The sequence below is a fragment of the Copadichromis virginalis genome, linkage group LG7, assembly GCF_057382275.1.
Source record: "Copadichromis virginalis isolate Kocher_CV1m ecotype Utaka linkage group LG7, C_Virginalis_male_GT1.1, whole genome shotgun sequence".
NCBI lineage: Eukaryota > Metazoa > Chordata > Actinopteri > Cichliformes > Cichlidae > Copadichromis > Copadichromis virginalis.
The window spans coordinates 17,384,032-17,405,895 of NC_140624.1; the positions used below are offsets into that span (position 1 = coordinate 17,384,032).

The following is a 21,864-nucleotide window of genomic DNA, read 5'->3' on the forward strand; positions in this document are numbered from 1 at the left end:
CAGGTGGGTAGGGCACCTCCATGTGACATCATAATGATCCATGAGAACACAAAACAGGGGGTGCAAACACAAACACACATTTGTGTTTATTATTTGTTGTTGTTGCACAGGTACTCTGTGTCCATCTCTGTAATCTACAGTATGTGAAACAATCAGATTCATGCCACAGATTCTTCTTGTTGGCTTTGAACATACAGCTTTAATAAAGGAAACTATTTTGGAATCATGTTCATGTAGGAACAAAAATATAAATCAATGAAATAGAAAAGAATTACTGTTGTTAATATGTGCAGAAATAAACGCCCTGGATCCAAAAAAATACTTGTGGGAAAATGGAATGCCTTTTAGATAAAAGCAATTACAGTGAGATGTCTTCTGTAATGTGTTGAGATTATGTAACCACCGGAGAAACGCAATCGAACTGCCCATGTCTGGCTCTGTGTGTTTGAGAAAGAGGAAGTAAATCAGAGGAGGTTTTGGGTGGGTGGATGTGCTGACGAATAAAAGATTCTTTAAAGTAGATTTCAAAACCAACTTGAGAGGAACATTACATGAAATCAGTCTGAACATTATGTGTGCGCTGCTCACATTGCAACAGGAGCCGAGGATTTGTGTATTTGTGCAGTGTGTGTATATGACACACTGCACAAATACACCCACGCCGAGTTACAGCACGGAGCTCACATTCGCGTCTTACAGATAGGTCTATTGTCATTTATCAGTGAAGTCATCGCAGCGCACGCTTATTAACAAAGTGGAATTTGAACCATCACACCGGGTGAGGAGATGTGTGGCAACACAGTCAATCGTCCCACTGAGTTAAGTGTAGGCCCTGCAGTGACTCACACTACAATATATCCACACTTTGCAAAGCAGAGAGGCTACACGAGGACAACGACGGAGCTCTGAAAACACAGAGCCAAATCTCACCTCCGCAGAGATGCGTCTGTTCCCTCTGTTCCTCAGACAAACACCCGTGGGCGACTGCACCTCATCAGAGGAAGTCCCGGATGCCTGGTCGCTCTCTCCGTCGGACCCCATCTTCAGGTTCTCGTGGACGATATCTGGAGATGAGCGAAGAGAAAAGTTTACAGAGAGCACGGGGGGTTGACAAATGGAGCAGGTCTGTAAAAACAGGGCAGGGTGCAACACCAGATAATGACTTCAACAGGAAAGAAAAACACTCTCTCGGACACTTTTATGACTCCCTCTTTTCTTATCAAGCTACTGGCTGTATCAGACAGACGATATACAAGAGGTAAATATTCTTAATGAGTTTGACTTAGATTTTATTTCAGTGCCACAGGCTTTATGAGACAAAGCCATACATCACGGAGTAATTTACCCACGCCTGAGAAAACTCTGCTCTCATTCATACACTATTGCAGCATTTTCATTCCCTCCAGGGGTTTTATTCATATTTTGAATTTGTATCTGGGCTGAAAATCCAAGTTGACAGCAAACTTGGTTTTCAGAGTCGTTATTTTTAGTTATATTTCTTTGCAAAAAGGACAAAAATGCGGCCACAAAAGCGGATAAATTGAAGTGCATCTTTGCATAAAGCAATGATTTCTTTGAGCACATGCGTGATACAGTTCCCTCAACAGAAATGGGTATGACAAGGAATTTAGGCCCAGCAGCAGCTCAACACCTTCCACGTATGGTCACAAAAGAAATCGTTGGCTATTTCTTCATTTCAAGCCAGAAATATAAAAGTCAAATATTAAATTTGACAGCAGGCAGGTTAGGCGTGACTCACCAAGGCGACTACCATTGCGAGGCATGACCATGAGAGAGCCTAGTCCTCCTCCGATGACGCTCTGAGGCCGTCTGAGCGGTGGCTTTTTAAAAGAGCCTGTGTACTGGTGAAGAAATGAGTGGACACTGTGGGCTGATGGAGGACGGCCGTTCCTCACAATGGGCTCTGCTGGAGAAGAAAGAGTTTGTTGTGTTTTTTTGATGATGACAGGACACACAGTATACAAGCACATATCAACAGATGAGAACAAAATACAAAAACCCCAAAACAAAACATTGTAGTCATGGCGCTGAAAGAAAGTGGTATTAATGTGAACAAGACTCATCATGGCCAATATGTGATTAATGCACTTCAAAGCAATCCAATGATAAATTCATCCTGAGGTACTCTGACAATCTTATGTGTCGGATGATTTATCTTGCTGATTGCGTCACTACATAACAGCCAGTTCTTATAAAAACTGGGTGGCGGATGGGTTGTTTTCCCCTTTCTAAATGTTATTAAGCTCAAAATTTGCATTATGGGGATCACGACTACTTACTAACAGCTAGATACTGACACAGAGGAGGCACTACCCATCTGCTAGACGGCACCTCTGCTTATTCAAGTCCCTGAATCTTACCCACCAAAAGCGTTTTGTGGCATTTAAGTCTTTTTGAGTGGTATTATCTAACAAATATCAGAACACGCTGGATGCTACAGACCATCCAAGAAGTCTACTTTAGTTTTGGTGATGTGCCTCGCTAAGCTATAACACTAGTATTACCAACTAACTTAGCACTTTACCGCTCTCATACTCCTGGTTCTAACAAAAAGAAGACAGTGGCATTATTGAGGGAAGGTCAAGGCTTCAAATTTGGAATTAACCAAGGGGCAACCTCCAGAGATTAAAAATGAAACCCCCCAAAATGACAAAAACTGCAGTTCCTCTAAGTGCCACTTGAGGCTCCCTCCAAAAGGACATAGTTTTGGTCAATTTGATTACATTTACAGAAAAAAAAATGATAGTTTCAACTTTCATAACAACTCCAGGTTTTATAACTCATCCACCTGGATAACTGAGCATGGCTGCACTGACTGAGGCAGCTGGAGCCACTCAGAGTCTGGTAAGCATCCTCTTCTGTCAGTTATTAAACTGGGCCTCTTCAGTGTGTGTGTGTGTGTGTGTGTGTGTGTGTGTGTGTGTGTGTGTGTGTGTGTGTGTGTGTGCGCGTGTTTCCTGCCTTCTGTAGCATTTTAATAGACTGACTGATATTACGGCTTGCTGAGTGGTGCAGACCATCCCAGGTATTTGTGCTTATTGTGACTTCTGTTACTTTATTAGTGCGTTCTTAGCACTTATTTTGTGTCTCTGTGCTGCAGCAGTACAATTCAAGCATACAGCTTGTTAACCAGCCTTGCTACCAATAGTTGATAAATTAGTAGTCCACCCTTTGATTCATCAAAGTAACTTCTAAATCAGAAAGAAATTCTACATGACTGCAGCCAAAACTTTTATATTAAGGCCTCAAAATGTGCCTCTTTGATACTTTCCTTATAATTACCAAACCACTTGGTGTCACCTTCCATCTTTTATATACACACTGTATTGTTAGGCTTTGTATCAAGGTGACCAATAAAAATGAAACTGCTGGGTTGATATACATTAGGTTCTACACTGTAAATTAACAAATTTCTCACTAAAAAGAACAAAACAACCCCCCCCCCCCCCCACAAAAAAAACAAAACAAAACAAAAAACAGTGAATTAAATTGAACCTTAATCTGTTTTGATATTTGAGTATCACATCTAGGCAGCACGGTGGCACGGTGGTTAGCACTGTTGCCGCACAGCAAGAAGGTCCTGAGTTCAATTCCAACATCAGGCCGGGGTCTTTCTGTGTGGAGTTTGCATGTTCTCCCCGTGTTTGCGTGGGTTCTCTCCGGGTACTCCGGCTTCCTCCCACCGTCCAAAGACATGCAGCTTGTGGGGATAGGTTAATTGGACAATCCAAATTGTCACTAGGTGTGAATGTGCGAATGAATGTGAGTGCGAATGGTTGTCTGTCCCTGTGTGTTGGCCCTGCGACAGACTGGCGACCTGTCCAGGGTGTACCCCGCCTCTCGCCCTATGACAGCTGGGATAGGCTCCAGCGCCCCCCCGCGACCCTGAAAAGGATAAGCGGAAGCGAATGGATGGATGGATGGAGTATCACATCTTCCCAATGAACTTCGGGTTACCTAATTGTACACATAGCCAGGAGAACAGCAATGTTTTCTTAATCAGTGTAACCCCTGTACTGTAAATAATCAAAAGTGTATGAAAGTCTGTAAACAAATGCCTGACAGTCTAAGGCAGGGGTGGGGAATTCGGGGGCCGGTGTCCTGCAGGTTTTAGATGTGTCCTTGATCCAACACAGCTGATTTAAATGGCTAAATAACCTCCTCAATATGTCCTGAAGTTCTCCAGAGGCCTGGTAATGAACTGATCATTTTATTCAGGTGTGTTGACCCAGGGTGAGATCTAAAACCTGCAGGACACTGGCCCTTGAGGCCTGGATTCCCTAACCCTGGTCTAAGGTGTGTGAGTTTGGCTTGTGGAAAGGATCTACCACTGACAATGAACAGCTTTTGTCCAAAAGCACGACTAGAGCTGACAGAGTTGAATGATTTAATATCTGGAAGATCTAGCACCCAGCAAAACACCAAATATGACAATGAGGCGAAAAGAACACCCACGAGAAGATGAGCAGAAGTCAAAACTCAGACAGAGGCCCATGTATGCAAAAAGAGCAGACAGGACAAGGACAAGACATAAGTCAACAGTTACAGAGGAGATAATTACTTCCCAAGAATAATGATTATTGATTAGATAGATTGGTTTATGTCCCTGCAAAAACAAACAAACAAACAAACAAAAAACAACTGTCAGGCAGAAAAGTGTTTGTATGTGTTTAGGACCTGTAATGCAAGGGCTTGGGTTTTACAGTCCACCGCTGTTTGTCATGACCTTGTTTGGTAAAGCCATTAACATCATCAGCCTTTGAACACAGAGTGGATTACCTGGTTTATCAAGAGTAGATCAATTTTGTTTAAAAAAACAAACAAACAAAAAAAACAGAAACAAAACCCACACAAAAGCAAGTTAATAGTAGGCAAAGTTTTCGTGTATAGAGAAAATTTAGGGAACTAACCAAAGTGCTTTTAGCTAGAGTCAAACGCTCATTGCTAATTTGAGGTGGGTAATGGTCCAGTAAAGTCACACCAAACAAATGGTTGTATTACGGGTATGTACTCCTGCACGCTCTATCCGTGCTGCACTCTCTCCTACAACAAATTGTTGAGCGTTTATAGACAAGAACGCATCTGAAAACATGGTTAGACCAAAGGAGGGATTCTCCTCTCCAGCACCTGGGAAGGTCTAGGAATACTGCAGAGAATAAGGAGTTGAGGAATTTCATCCTGGCAACAGGACATTGAACCAGATCTTTACCTTCTTGAGGTGTGGGGGAGTTTCCCCAATGTTAAAGTGTTTTATTGACCCACAAAAGGGGCTTGAGGAGGACGGAGTATTGAACTCACTGTTCAACCACAGTGGCAGCTCGTTTCACATAAATCAGACCTGTTTCCAGTCAGACTGCCAGAGCATCCCTTTGTCACCAAATGTGCTCATAATTTTTATGGATTTAATTTTTAGACACAATCATAGGTGGAGGGTTCTGTGGTCAGAGGATCTCATCTTGCTTTTTGATGTGGTTCTGTTAGCTTCACCAAAAGACGACTGCCATCTCGCACTGGGTCGGTTTATAACTGAGTCTGAAGCAGCTGGCATGAGCACCTCCAAGTCTGAGGACAGTTTTCAGTCATAAATGGCGGACTGAACACTTGGGGTCTTGTTCATGAGTGAGGGAAGGAGGGAATGGCAAATGGAGATCGCCGGACTGGTGCAGCATCTTCTTCAGTGTTGTTGATGCTGTACTGGTCTGTACAGCAACCGCAACACTAAAGAGAAATGTGCACGTAACAGCAAAGCTGTCGATTTACCCGTCAGTCTACGTTACTAGTCTCACCTATGGTCACAAACTCTGGGAAGTGACGGAAAGAATACGACTGCAGAAACAAGTGTTGGAATCAGCTCTCCCCAAATGATGATCGGCCTCTTCCTTAACCTGCCAATATACCCTCTGCAATGGTCACATCGCTCACTGCCACGCCGTCATCACACATATGCAGCCATTTATACCCGGCATTACAGCGCAAGAACTCGCTGCAGTATTCTCCTAAAGGTGTCGCCACCAGGATAATATTGCATCATAAGCGCTGATAAGGAGAAGTCAAAACTAACAAATTTGTAATTTGTGTGTGTGGGGGGTATTTTACATTTTGACAGATTTTGCTGATTACAGCTGAGTGAGATTGCTAATGATTCTATTCAACAGTTTCTGAATTACTTTTTAACTGGTCACAACCTCCACATACTTTCTGAGTTATACATGTCTACTTTTTTAAAAGTACCCCCTCTTAAAGTCCCACTCTGGCCAGGAATAACAGCGTAGTCATTACCAGCCTGCATATCATCACCACCAGCCTCAACAATATTAGCTCACCAGTTGTCTGGTTTCCAGTTTCCAGATCCAACAGATTCTCAGTGAATTTTTCTGACGTAAATCCCCATTGCCAAAATTAAGCTTACAAGATTCAAGCTGCCTTTTCGAGACCGATTCAGACTGCTGTGGGTGTTCAGGTCTCGTTGGGCTATAAAAACAGATTTTACTACGCCAACACAGTCGCTGAAAATTCGGAAAATGGCATGTTACATATGTATTACAACCATGATTATCTTTCTTTTTTGTTGTTGTTGGGGTTTTTTTGGCACATCATGACAGACTGACATCATATATGTGATTTAGCAGGCATGTATTATCCCGGCCCTTATACCACCTCTCCCTTATCGCTGGGCAGCTGCTGCTGCTGCTGGCCTCAGTTATGAGCGTTACATAATCAGATCAGGACCACAACGCTTTCCCCAATCAGAGAGTTCAGATCAAATCTCATCTGGCTACTCCATTCTGTCTCCTCTCTACCCTACTTGCTGTTACACAGGCTGCTAAAATCCCCCACACGCAAGCAGGCACACACAGGAACGCACACACACACACACACACACACACACACACATCATAGTTCTCTGTCCCCACTCAACAAGCACAGAACACTCTGGCCAAACTTGGTGTTAGTCGCTGCACAAAAAGCTCTTTACAAAGTCTAGTTAGTTCTCAGAAGGCGATGGGGGGAGGGGAGGGGCTTCGTGGGAGCTTAGACGATCTGATTGATTGAAAAGGGAAAAAGGGGGGAGAAAGGGTGGAGGGGTGCTGAAAAGAGAAGAAGAGGAGCAAAAAGATAAAAAGAAAAAAAAAGTGGGGGGCAGCAAATGGATCAAGATGCTTCGCTGGTTTCACCAAGTCATCCAAGTCGCCGTGGCAATGTCATGGAAACTCTAAAATGTTTCCAGACCATGAGCACCATGGCAACAACTTGCTAGCACACCGAGACGTGCTCCCTGGCTTGCTTGCTCCGTGCAGATTTTGTAAATATCAGAAGAGATAGGCGGCTGTGCCACGGCTTTTATTTGACGTCTAGAAGGCCACAACCTTCAGCAGGATGGAGATGAATGGTAAATAAATAAATACAGTGTCTGCCAGCAAGAACGGAGTGTCTTTACAGTAAAAAATAAACTGACAGATTGAGCACAACAATCAATACAGAGCTGGGAAGTGGAAGAAGTCATTCCTGTGAAATTCACATTTATTGTCTGAACAGTCAGTATTAAAGGAGCAGTTCCCCCTAAAATCAAATTTGCATAAGGGGTGGTTGTAATATGCAAGAATTGTGGATTTGTGGACTTTTTTGAGTAAATGGGCTCTTTTTGGCAGTTTAGGTAGTTTATATTTACAAGAAGGCAGATATGCCTACCTTTTTTTTTTTTTTAAACAGCTTTTGTAATCAAAAATATGATCTGAACGCAGTGTTGTGCCAAACACATTTGGCTTTTCCAAGATGAGTTATTTAAATTCTATATAGGCTCCTCTTGTTCATGTGACTCTTATCTTATGTTTTTAATTCAGTTATTAAATTACAGGTCTTATATGATTATATGAGTAGACATCCCTACAATTCATTTCAAATCTGAGCAACTTCCACCAACCAGTACCAGCCCCTTTAAAAACTGGCATTCAGAGTCTTGAATGGACATAAAACTTATTCGACAGGTTCGTTGTAGCGAGCAAATTCAGAAAGAAAAGGAAGAAAAGGACCTCAATCATCAGTGTAACATCTTTTTGCTAACGCCAAGCTGAAGCTAAAGATTACACTTTGAGCAGTTTAAACTTTCAGATTCTGGGTCAGCAATAGATAAAAATGTGGATTTGGATTTAGATGAAAGTGCCAAACAAATTAAGTCCATTAAAATTCAGCCACTAAATCCCATTTCAGACACGGAATTCATTATATAAATGTGCTGGAAATTCTGCATGGCAATCTGGTGTTTGAAATAAATCACATCAAACAGACTTTACAGACATTTTGACATTTTGTACATAAATCTTAAGCTGGGTTCCTCCACTTGAATCGCTTTATTTATAAAGTTGTGACAAGCTGTGCTGGTAGTGGCAGTATACTTGATAGACGCGATTTAAGAGTTTTAGGCCTCACCGCTGTCCTTCAGGCCGTTCTCCTCGATCGTTATCTGCTCGGCCAGCTCTGACAGGGACTCGTCGATGGTGTGACTGCCTCGAAGAGTCTGAGAGAGACGTCGCCGGAACCTTTTCATCTTCTCCACAGAGCTCTCAGGAAGGGGAGGCCTGAAGAAGACAAACCAAACAAAAATGTATACACATTACAGGTGTTACCCACTTACTGCAAGAATAAGGAGAGCTACAGCTCGTTTCAACCACAGAGGAACAAGATCAATATCGCTGAGCTGTTTATCTAAGCTTCGTGGAAATGCAATGTAAACTGCCTGTAATTACAATTAAAACAAAACAAAAAAACGTCTGGCTGCCATCATGCTTCACAATCCCACATTCAGAAAGAAAACGTCACTAGTTCACCAGGAATCTGACTGGGCGAACAATGAAACGCACTAATCAACAGACGTTAATTATGACTCAGCTCACACTGCATTCCTCCTCCTGGGAAAGCATGACAAGTCGGTGAGAGATTCTTACGGCCGAGTTTAGAATACAGGCCCTGGCACACAGGACTGTAAAAGCAAATCCTAAACCGGGGGGATTAGCGGCTGAATGGCACAGGGCTAGCCTGGGCCGCATCGAGTCCACATCACACATTCCAGACACATTTATTGTGTGCGCGAGAGCGACTGATTGTGAGAGCCTGTACGTGTGAGCGAGAGGGAGAAATGCAGCGAGACAATTTATGGGAGGAAATGAAAAAAAGATTTCAAATCAAGACAGGCAATATTTGAGACCGATTGGCTGGAGGAGATACCAAACAAGCCTCTCCCTGTGACTTCAATGCAGATATCATGACTCCACTACGTCTGCAGATCAGGACATGTGTGTGTCTGTGATGCTGATGAGTAGAGCCAGACAAGAAAACACATGAGCGCAAACCCTGAGGGCTCGCCTGACTGGCAACTACTCCCTATTGACATCCTTTGTCTTGAAATACAACTAATAACCCATATTCTGTCCAGGGACGCAACTTACTCACTTACCCAGAGCCAAACAGTAGAAAGTAGTCTTTGGAGGACAAAGTGGACTAACATGGCTAAAAACCATAATTGACCTTTAAATGATGATGACTCATCAGTGAGGGACCATGATTCGGACTCGTATGAAGACTTTTGCTTTGTTTTTGTGCACAAAACAAAAGAGGATACAGTTGTTGCAAAGAAGGCATGCAGCTGAAAACTAAGTGTAATAGGAAATCCACCTACAGAGACGGGAAAAAACTGTGAAAAATGACTAACATTATAATGTGAAAGCCCTAGACGATGCCTAAGAATTGCTCATTTTGTGCAAAAAAAGAAAATGGAAAAGAAAAAAAACTGTAACAATGTGAAATGAAGAAAAGAGGAAATCCTTTCATTTGAGATGCGGGGAGGAAAGAAACTGGAAAAACTGGCAGATCAGGTTGCAAATCAATAATCAACAAGACAACAACAGGTGACAACAGCAGTGTTTGTGTGTTATCCACATAAAAAGAGCAAAAATCTGTCTGTGCACATCTTTTGCTGCTCTGTTCTTTCCTCTGATCTGCTAATAGCTGCCCCTCTGTTATCTTGGTTCTGCTACAGGTGTCTTCCTCTTATAAAAGAGTTGCTCCTTTTCAACATTGCCAAGTGCTCATTTCAGATGTTTGGGGTTTTCTCTCCAATGTCTTTACTTTCAAAAAGCAGCTCGAGATAGTTTCTGCAAACTGGAGCTAGATAAACAAAACTGAAACTGAACAGCTCAACATCTCCAAGTCGAGTGAAACAGCAGCTGGTTTTAAAAAGTGATTACACACAGAGGGTTACAGGCTCTTAAAGGGGATCCATTTATCTTTTTTTAGCGTCACATTGTTGGTCTTGTTCTGCAAGATAGTAGCTTTAGTTTACATGATTTGCAGTTCCTTAAATCAGCCTTCTTAAGCTTCCTCTAGACAGGAAAGATTTCACAGCGTCCAGGAAACCATAGATCATAGAAAGTAAATGACGCTGAGCAATTTCAAGCAACTAAAGTTTTTTCAAATTTGAGGTGAGCAACTAGAAACGGAGGTCATAAGATCTGCTAGCCATCAGTTTTAAAGTGATAAGCAGCTTTATTTTTATCCAACATTCCTCTAATTGGCAGAAGACATGACCAGCATATATCCACTTTCACTGACATGTTACAGTATAATTTAAGATTAAAGTATCTCCATGTTAGATCACGGTTCTATTACTATTATTAATATCAACAGTATTCTTGGTAAGTGCACCTTTATATAGGTTCACAGTGGTTGGCTCTTGTGTCAGGATGTTGTTAAAAATAACGAAAAACAAAACATAAACATTACATTTGGTACGGGGTTATACAGTCAATTGCCTGATTTGCTCCAAGGTTAAACGTAATGTCAGAGTGAAGCTCTGGAGAGTCTGACAGAGCGTTTGAAACAAACTGTCACAACAGGTGAGGAAATGCACGTCATTATTACATAACCTCTCCTACCTCAAAGTTAAAGACCAGCACAGAAGCAGCGTGACTGCAAACAACATCCTACCAGGAGCAATTTTATTTAAACTGAAAAGCTTAGCAAATAGCAAAGTTGCAAAGACACAGCTTCTCTTTAATGTCACTGAATGTAACCACAAAGCCCCGCCCAACTGTTTTAACAGTCTATTATGATCACTCGATGGTTAACACAAATTGTTGCATGTCACGGTGCATTCTGTCAGACAATTTGACGTGTAAACCCTTTGAAACCCACAGCAGGCGATGTGTCCGTTCAATGATTAGAGGCATGTGAAAAAACGCATATCATATGAAATTAAGGCTGGCACATAAATGTACCAGTCTTAAACCAAGCATTGAGAACAGTGTGAACCCTGAGCTTTTGACTCACAATGGACTACATCGCACTAATGTGTGATATTCATATTCACAACAATATTTAATTAACAACTCGATGTCAGTGTCCACAAAAAAGCTGAATATTTTAGAGCTCATCAGTGCAGACTTGGATAAAGAAAGCTGGCTGTTTTACCCAAATATGACACGCACTGTGGATGTTTTTATGAAATTATTTTGCGCAGCTTTTCTCGTACATATATGATTACTCCCAATTAAAATGCTAAGCAAGAAGCATTGTAATTAATCCAGGAATCAAGATGAGAGAAAGCACGTCAGATCTGCTGTCATAAGAGCTGCACGTCACTCAGTTCAGCCTCATAGCACATCAGCTCCAACGCGGTCAGCCAGCAGTCTGTCATCTCCGGAACAGCTCACTGCGTTACCCTGAGTTACACACACCCTTCGTGCTAGACGGGAAGCAAAAAAAATTGCACTCGTAACTCTAATAAAAAGGCCTATTTATCCGTCACAGCTGAAGCATGAGATAAGAAGTGAATTACTCATCGGCGAAAGTCCAAAGAAAATTTACAGCATGTTTTAATCAATTACTTAATCAACAAACAATAATATCAACACAATCAAGATTCTTTAGCGAGTAATGAAACGATTCAGCTGTTTAATCAAGCAGAAATGTGAAATATTTTCTTGCTCAAGCTTCTTTATCACTGCAAATTAAAAAGGGGAGTTGAAAGGGCTTACACAAGTCTTACAGTGGAAGATAATAAACAAATGAAGTCAGCTCAGGCTTCAGACTGCTCTAAAGGCTTTTTTTGTAGTCTTGGTTCAATGATGTCAGGGAGAGTGGTATGGGCAGCCAATCAGAACAAGTTTGTCTTAAAGGGAGGTCCGCCTTAAAGAACAGGCGCTAAATCAGCTTGTTTCAGTTAATGGATGAACTGATGAGACAGTATAAGATGAATAAAGATGATTCTGCCATGTGAAAAGCTACTCTGGTAGAGTCCAAGAACAAAATTATGGAGCTGAAAATATGTTCGCCTTTAAATACCGTCTTTGTCTGAAAAACAAGAAAAAACAAAAAAACTACTTTGGGTTCTCTGAACTTCTCAATCACCAAGCAGAAAAAAACATAATTCACAGATTATTCAATAACAACAATAACCACAATCTTTTCAGACCTAATTCTGATATTACTCTAGACAGCCAAAATCCTTTGTTGTGATTACAATCACTGCGATAAGCTCAAATCAGGATTATGTGGCACCAAGTTGGGATAAACTGACAGGCCTCTCACTTTTGGCTTTTGTAGTTGATCTGTCCTCAGTTCCACGGTAATATCCACAATCCGCTCTTAATTTATGAATGTGCTGAATATGAGAGGGATTGGAAGAAGCACATCTCTTAAACGACAAAACCTGCTACTTAGCAGACTATGGATACAAATCACCTTCTGAGGGGTTTGAGTACAAAGTAAATGGCAGCAATAGAATAAAGACGAAGAGGGAGGAGAAGAGGGAAGACTGTCTGCTGCGCACCAGTATCCGCTGGCACATGCTCCTGCTTTGGGATCGAGAGTGGAGCTTTGGACATGATCCCTGGTCTGAGCCTGATCCCTGCTCCCCTAAGTAGGCCGGTCTGAGGTCGCAGCTCTCGATCTGCTGAGAGGTGGCCAGGGAGGAGGAGGGGGACGGGGGGGGGGGGGGGGGGGGAGGAGGCGGCTGCAAGGGTGGTAGGGGGGTGTGAAACAGAGGGGTGTGCGCTCTGTGCTGATTTGGGATTTGTTGCCACGGCAACCCCCGCTGCTTTTTCCATGTTGAAAATGCAGAGCACCGCAGGAGACTGCTGCATGCTGATTTTCCGATCCCTCTCCCCACACTCCCCCACCCCATCCAAATATCCTACCATAGTGTGCCTGAGATGTTACAGACTCTTGACATCTTCACATGTGTGCGAGGCTGTGTTTTTGTAGAGGGGGAGAAGAGAGAGTGGGACATTAGATGCTGCAGTGGTGCGACAATACCATTCGCCGCATATGGATTCAGTCCTTTGCGGTCGTAGCTGTGCTGATCATCATGAGCCACTTACAAAGGTAGGAGCCAGAGTTCCTGCTGTGATAACCCACCAACCCCTACATCAGCAACGCAAGGCAAGCACTTCACACGAAACCATTACACACACCATGCAGCCACCAACCCTGCCATACGATGACGGCTGTCTGGGCCACAGACACAAACAGGAAACTCCAGGTCACAAACCCTACCTGACCCCTACGGGGTTCAGTAAACCAGCTAAGGTCAATGCCTTGAGGAGCTCGGGGGCCGCCCCCGAGAAAACACCCACCTCTCTTCCCTGGCAGCCTTCCTCACAAAAGACGACAGAGAACAAGCGTGACTGCTGGCATGATTCACGGGTGAGCTCAGCCCTGGTTTTCTAAAGAGCAGCCTTTTCTCAACCTGGCCAAGACAATGAGGACATGAGTGAAGGAGTTGGCTCCATTATGTGGGTCTTACATAAAGGTTGCATTGTACACAGTAAAAAGTGGGCTTTTTCTAGTGATGCGGGATGTAGTGGGGTGGTGCGTGGTGTCGAGCTGAGGAGCACTGAGCATGGCAACCAGGCAGGCGTGCTACCCCCCCCCCCCCCCACACACACACACACACACACACACACAGCAGGTGAAGCTTTAAAGCTAAAATGTGTTTGAAATTGGCAAAATGTGTCATCGAATTTGCCTTTTTTACATCATACATCAGGCACACACACATCATCTCCTCCCCTCACCTTGCTTTCACACTTGTCCCACATTGTCACCTACGTGTCCAAAGAGCTGAGATGGGCTGACAGACGGACAGGTCAGGTTGGAACAAGAGACCAGGCCACAGATCTTATAAGATTCAACGCTGCTGCTGTGGTTAAAGCAGCCTGAGTGACAGGCGTGCTCCTCTTTAAGCTCCTTCTGTGAGCCAACACTGCCAGAAATCAGGCATTGGATAACTAACTTCAATCCTGCATGTCGGTGCATCACGTTTCGATACTAGCGCGGGAATTATTTCATTACTCATCTTTTCCGATACAGTCACGGCTCAAAGATGTGGGCGACGCCACTTTAACAGATGTGCAGACAGGTGTGTTTCAGGTTGCTCTTAAAGACACCTGTTCAGACTCTGTTTAAGCTTGTCCAATAAAGTGACGTCACGGTTGTTAGTCAAGCTGATAATAACTCAATGAAATTACTGTAGGTGCTATAAAAGTTTTGAAAAAGACAAAGATGACAACCAAATAAAGGTGAGGCCGAAATGACACTTTATTCTTGCCATCAATCTTCTTCTTGCAAGTATGCATATTTAGCCAAGATGAGCTACTTTGGAAAAAGAAACAACCATGTAAAATTATCTTTTAGATTTTAAACGTCATTTACGTGGCATACTAAAATAAACATGAGTGTGAACCGCAGCTACCCCTCTCCGTTTGTGTTTAATTTAACAAGAAATTTTTTTGTACATGAGCAAAAATAAAACAAACAACCACAAACACCACCAGTGTAAACCGCTTTAGAATTACTATAAATATTAAATTGCCATGACTGCATTAAGCCGATGAAATTGAGCCCAACATTGTGTTCAACTGCTGTTTGTCGCTCTGCTCTCCGTTTCACCTCTGCTCGGATATTCCCTGGGTTAATGGAGTGACACGCACGGCCCCAATTCCGTTCCACCACAACCCTCCCACTCCACGATGAGTGTTACTCCATATGGAGTCACACTTGCAGCTGCTGAAGAGTCTCTTAACTAAGCGGTTAGTGTAGAAATACTTTCACCTTTGCCTCTCTCCTACAGAAACAAGAACATGTAACTGCCGTCTTCTGGGATTTATATTGCTGTGAAGGAGATCATCACTTATTGGAAAAAAGCATCTATTTCATTTAAATTTTGTTCAATTTTTAACTACACTTTCCACTTTGTTCTTTACTGAGACAGTCCTGAAACAATCACAGTACCGGGAATCCTTTAACGCCCCCATACTTGACATAAAACCGGTGCTTCACCTTCGCAGAAAGCAGTTAATGAGCCTGATGTAATGCAGATTCTGTGTTAGAGGGATTAAAACCCACCTACACTTAATGCTAGTTGGTGAAGAGCAGCTTAATGTGGCGGGCCCTCCACGCAAATACACAAACAGTGAGTAAAGTGTTTACGGGGCAGGTGTAGAGGACAGATTGGATTCGGGCCATGATGAAACAGAGGAAAGTATTAACTACCCCGCAAATGCAACATAAGTTACGCAACAACAAAAAAAACCATAATAAAAAAAAGACAAAAAACCTTTTTGTCTTTTGCTAAAGAGCCAACATCCAGATCCAGACACACGAGCGACTAAAAGGCTGAACAGAGACGCTTGGAATAAAAACCATGCACCAATCCTGCTGCTGTAAAAAAAAAAGAAGAAGAAGAAAACGACAAAATATTTTAAATAAAATCACAACAAAAACTGGCCTTATTACGCGTACATCATGGGAATAACTCTGAAATTAAGCATGCGATTTGAATAAAACCGGTGCTTACTAAGCAGCTTTCACAGCGGACATGATAACAGTTTGTGAATGGGATGAAAAGACAGCATGTAATGTGACAGATAAGCCTTGGGGACCCAGCTTGGTTCAAAGCAGGGCACTGAGATCACAAGATTATGATTTTATCTGGCAGGCAGCAGACTAGCATCATTTCCATTGTAATAAAAGATGACCAAATAAAAACAAAAAAGAGAATATTTTTTCCCCTAACAAGTGGAAAATCCCTGGAGGAGACACAGATCCCTTCTGAGGTTGTACGTACACAATCAAAACACGTGGCAACCCCTTGTGAATGATGTCCCGGTTAACACTGTCCACAAGTCTGCTTGGATCCCATAAATTTTGTGTGGAAAGTATAATCAACGCTTTACAATGCACCAACTATAAATGCGCCCCAGGCGGCGAACTTAAGAACGCCTACTCGGCCATCGGGTCTCCAGCTGTCTGTGTCCGCATCGGAGTATAATTTAATCTAAAGGGAGCAGCAGAAAGAAGCTTCTTCTACTTACACAAACAGTAAAACTGCACAGGTAATCGCAGTACATGTTGTACTTGAGTCAAATTATGAAACTAAAAATTTACTGAACGCTTTAGACACATCAATACCTTTTGTTCGTACGTGGTTATTACCCACTTCTGTTCATAATGGAGTGGGCTCATCTGATCTGAGGCTGACTCAAGTCACCTGTTGTCTTTTTGTTGGCAGGCATTAGCATCAGAGAGAGTGACAGTCAGCCTCCCCCTCACTGCCCATCTGTACTCATCCACCTCCTGAAAGCCTTTCATGGCTATTAAAAGAGAGCTGGCTACTATCTAATTAAGCCCAGACAGCAGGATGGGGTTATCACAATATTAGTTTTTATATATAATCAGTCTTATCTGGGAAGATAAAAAAGCTCAACGTGATTTGATTACGTTTTTACACTTGGTGTTTGAGAGTGAGACAAAGTGACAACATTAGAAAGCTGCTCAGGTACGAAAGAAAAGGAAACGATCACAGCTAGAAGGTGAGAGCGTCCATATGCTAAACCTGGTTTTACCAGACCCCTAACCCCTAACCCACATGCTGATATGACCTTTGAAAGCTTAGCAAAAATGTAATTTTTCTGTCCCTGGCATTAAATGGTGCAGTGAAGCTATGATATATCCCATGGTACCGATTCTCAGGGGTGATCACGGTGCAAAACTGTGTTTTTTGCCTTTAGCTTGTGACATTTGGAGTTGATCTGGATGCAGCAGAGTTCAATTGTGTTTTTCAGTCCTGAAACCCTGATGTACTTCCAAAACCTCAAACAAAAAATATTTACAGTATGGAGGTAAAATTTTGTGAGACTCACTGACTTTTCATGGAAGGACCCATATCAAAATGCGAACACAAACTCTCAGCTAGAAGTCTTTCTAGTAATTTCATGCAGCCCACATACCAGAAATTGTTGTGTATTAGAGCAGCCGAGCAAAACTTGGCAGTAGTTTGAGGCAGTATACCTTTTTCAACTAATTATTTTCTGCTAGTGTTGAAGCTGTATTGTAGTTTCATAATTTGCAAACCATTACGAAGCACTGATAAATTCTCATTAACCTCCTAAGACCCGAACTATTCCACTGCATGCATTTTTAATTTCTCTTTGATATTTGGACATATTGGGGCCCGATGAATGTAAAAACAAAGAATTACCAGATTCTTTTTTTTTGCCTTATTTTTGTTTTTAAGAAAAATGAGAGCCACATATGAGCATATTCATTTAAAATTTTGATAGAACAGTAGCAGCATAATGTCCTCGTAAGTGGATATCAGGCCCTTGTAGAGCAAAATTCTGTATTTTGGTCTAAATAACCCAAAATGTGATGTCCACATAAGTGGACGCCTGGTCCTAGGAGGTTAAAGGGAAACAAATTTGCCTCAAATGAATCAGAGGATAACCAATCTAGTAGCATGTCATCCGTAGTGCCAGACATTATGTAAACTTTTGGTAACACTTTAAAATACGGCCCACATCTAAGGCTACGTTCACACTGCAGGCGAAAGTGCATCAAATCCAATTTTTTTGACCCTATGCGACCCATATCCGATCATGGTATGACAGTGTGAACGGCACAAATCCGATATTTTCAAATCCGATCTGGGTCACTTTCGTATGTGGTACTGAATCCGATACATATCCGATGTCTCAGAAAGCGACTGCTGTGTGAACGGTCAAGTCGCATTAAATCCGTCTTTTACGTCACTGACACAAGACAGACGCCAATTATCAGCGCCAGAGAAGCGCCTGATAAGACATCGTGAACGCTTCCTGGCCATCCGGTGAAACTGCTGGGAAGACAACGTTGGAGAAACGTTAACATTTTATTTGTACTGCATAACCTGCAGGTTCTGACAGAAATCTGCAACTATCCTTTGAAGCACCGCTCCTCTAAAACAGCAATAAGGATCATTATTAGGTTATCTACATTATTATGTAAATAACAAAATAACTTAAAGCAAAAATCGGGAAACATGAAGTCCGAAGTCTTTATATTAAGGCCATCAGTCAAACAATATAGTTTGTTCTGGGTCTAAACAGAGCGCGTTGTGTGTGACGTCTTCGTTTGCGCATGCGGGCCGCTTTGAGCGTTCACACTAGAGCGCGTTTGCTGTCGCATTTTATTTGTAGTGTGAACGAGCAGACAAAAAAATCGGATTTGATCAAAAAATCGGAATTGAGCATTAAGACCTGCAGTGTGAACGTAGCCTAATACCCATGTAATTACATGGAATTTCAATGTATTTTGTTTCAACTTACAATAAGTATATTTACATAAAATACTTAAAGTCAGGCACACTGCAATAAGGTGATAACAAGACAGGCTTTTGCAGGAAACAAAGAAATAACTATATTATAAGTAATTTTAAGTAGTTTTGCAGGATAACAAAACAATATTTCTCCGTCTCCCATCGGAACCTTCAGCCTCTGAATTAAGTCATCTTGCACATCAGCCTAAAAAACTGTCTGTAGGGGGAAAAAATATTAATTTTACCTACTGTTAATTTTACCTACTGTCTGTTTTTCTTTGCTTATTCTTTGTTGTCATTATTGAAAACTGCTTTAATCTATAATGAATAGTGATAATGTAATTACAAGGGAGAAGAACATTTATTTATTTATTAGGTGTTGAGCGGCAGTCTGCCCCTGATTAGAAGGAACAACCAAGCTGAGATTGGATTGGCCCGAGAGGCAGGGGGTAGATTTGGCTAATAACCCCCCCAAGGAAAAAAACCAACAGCAGCATTTTCACTTGGATTTCTGTTAAAAAGCCGTCACAACTTTCCGTGAACACAAGCATCTCAAATATGCAACGCTTCTGCAGCAGTACTTTGAATGAACATGTGTGCTTCCAAATAAAGAGAAAACAAGTGTTTAAACAGCTCCTGGAAGTTCTGCCAAGAATGATAGGGAGAAAAAAAAAAGGGGGGGGGGCAATATTTGTCCCTCACCTGTTTCAGACATGAATGCTACAGATGATGACCCAGATATGTGCTGTAAGGTATTACTGATATAGCTCACACAGGTTCTCAGCCAACTGGCTCCAAGCTGGACAAGGAGGAGGAGGGGAGAGGGGTCTTTAGCATTGACAGGCACTTCCAGATTCAGACACAGACAGAGAATGAGGGTGTGGAAGTGGTCAAACTCGAAAGGATCAGCATTTGTCTTCTGGGGCTGCATGCCTGCGCCGCAGCTCTTATGTTAACGCATCGGAGAAAAGAAGTAAAGTTTGTATTCGTGGCTATCTATAGACAGGAGCGGTGCCCTCAGCTGCTACCCAGAGAGCAGTGACACATTAACCTTCAGCCAGCTGCCTTGACCTGCTGCTTCAACCTGAGCTCACACACACACAGAGAAGATCGGTAAGAACGACTTCTTCCATCAGTCAAAACACTGAATAGATACGAAAATAATTTCTCTCAAAAAGTCAGTGAATTTCGGTTTAAATTGACTTTAAGCATTGACTTGATGCCCTGAAGGCATGAAAACCCATGCATTCAAGTCCTCGCTCTCTCTCACACACCCACCCATTCACATACTGGAGCATCATCTGATCTGCACTGGGACTCAAGGGATCAGCACCGAGTGGCTACAGCTGTTTCACAGCGGATCACGTTACCCTGCCGCCACCATCCCCGCGGCCCTCACCAAGGGAACGACCCCACTTCAAGCCAACCCTCGGGCACACTGTCCTCCAGCAGCTCCCTGACCTCCTGCGGGCACCGAACCCGAAGCAGACACACTTTCGAAAGGTCCTCAGGGACACCCGTGGCTCGAGGAAGCTCAGCAGCTTGAGTCTGTCAAAGTGAAACCTGCTTACAGGAAACTGAGAAAGTGGCAGCCATCAGTAAACACTGTAAACGGTGTGGAATATCACTGTTTTTGTGTTGTTTGTTTTTTGCAGGGTATTACTAAAATCAGTCAGAAGTGACCTCAATCATCATTTTTTTGTCCCGGAAGTTTGTGGCCACATGTTTTTGGCTGCTCAATATTGAAGCGTGCCAAGCCTGAAAGTAAAACAGGCATTGCTTTTCTAAAACTGTGCTGAATAAAGTTCCATTTTGAAAGCAGCGGCTCCTCGTGTTAATCTAAAACTGAAACAGTGAGCTGTTTCAGCTACTGAAACACGAAATGCACAACATTTACTGGCAAAGGTGCTAAAAAACAATAACGAGAATATTTTTCAGATATTTCTATATACACTTCTACAAATTAAACTAATTTTAGGTGCTGAGCATACCCATGGATTTAAAAAATAACTGCCTTTTATTGAGTTATTATTTGTTTTCCAGAGTCAATCTGACATAAACTTGAGTGTTAGACATCAGTTTGATTGACTTTTTACATAAAAGTTGGTATATTCCCATAAGCACCCGTGATAGGTCTGTTAGTAAAGTGACTATTATTATCTAAGTTCCGTCTGAAATGCTTTAAACTCCATTGCATTTGCAAAAAGCTTAATTAGAGTCAATCCCCCGGATTTCTCTTACTTCCAGCAGAAATAAGCCCGCAGTGAGGTTGGTTTTGCAGGACTGATGCATTAACTTTGACTATACAGAGTTAGCATGTACTCTCAGTCAGCACACTCTCCGTAAGGTTGGTGAAACTTGGGTGCTTTCACACAGAAATCAACGTGCCTTAGGGGGTGTTTTGCTGTAACAATGCTGTCTCCCTGTAAAACAATTATTCTCTGCTACACAATGACAATCGGGTAAACTCCCCATAGAAACCCACTGGAAGCTCAATTTCAGGGTGAGATCCCTAAAAAACAAACTGCAGTGGTGTTTCTCCAACCATTTTCCGTGCAGGCTCTCTGTCTGCTGCTGTCTTGGCCTTCACACAACAACAGCTGAAACGGCTTAAAGCTGTCAGTAATGGCTGTCAGTGAGCTCAGAGACTAGTACGGTCTGTGCCCTGCTTCAGGTAGTTTGAGAGGGTGGGGGGCGTGGAGCAGAAAGACTGGGCATCTCTGAAATGTGGGGCAGTGACTGTGCAAGACGATACAAGCACAGCAGCCAGTCAATCCTCCTGTTTTTTACAACCCCAGCCTCACACAGTTCGCTGACGAGCAACTGCTCTTGGTGGTATTTGACAACAAAGCTGACACTTGATATTTAACCAGCAGCTCTCTGTGGCAGCGAGGATAAATTATAACCCTCTCTAGAGGTAGTTTAGTCGTTATTCGTCCAGCTCGGAGCTCCTCTCGCTGTTTGTCTTAGTTAGAGGTGGCCATTCGCCGGTGAATGGGGCAGGCTGAAGTGCTCACACACAACAAACGCTGCATTCAAACTGCGGCTGTGAAGTAAACATTGCTACGTTGTTCAGGCTGTGTGCGCCTCTAACTTGCTCTAACTGCGTGGTTTAGTTCACAGAAACTAGTCCCACAGCGAAAATGTGCGGACTCTCACCAGAAACGATTCGCGTTGGTCCGACCGGAGTCCCCGACCTCGGAGCTTCTTCTCAG

At 42.6% G+C, this 21,864-nt stretch overlaps 1 protein-coding gene across 2 annotated transcripts in view; it reads right to left on the minus strand.

Moving 5' to 3' along the window:
- Nucleotides 1-21,864, minus strand: part of LOC146704832 (cyclin-dependent kinase 17-like) — a 35,977-nt gene extending 14,113 nt beyond the window's left edge. The window contains exons 1-4 of one of the 2 annotated variants that reach the window (XM_085462246.1): nucleotides 21,809-21,864; nucleotides 8,449-8,597; nucleotides 1,760-1,924; nucleotides 931-1,064 (exon numbers count right to left, since the gene is read on the minus strand). In XM_085462246.1, the coding sequence (XP_085318372.1) occupies nucleotides 931-1,064; nucleotides 1,760-1,924; nucleotides 8,449-8,566 (417 nt within the window). In that variant the 5' untranslated portion in view covers nucleotides 8,567-8,597; nucleotides 21,809-21,864. Of the gene's footprint in view, nucleotides 1-930; nucleotides 1,065-1,759; nucleotides 1,928-8,448; nucleotides 8,598-21,808 lie in introns of both variants that reach the window. The other variant, XM_085462245.1, reaches the window with a different exon arrangement.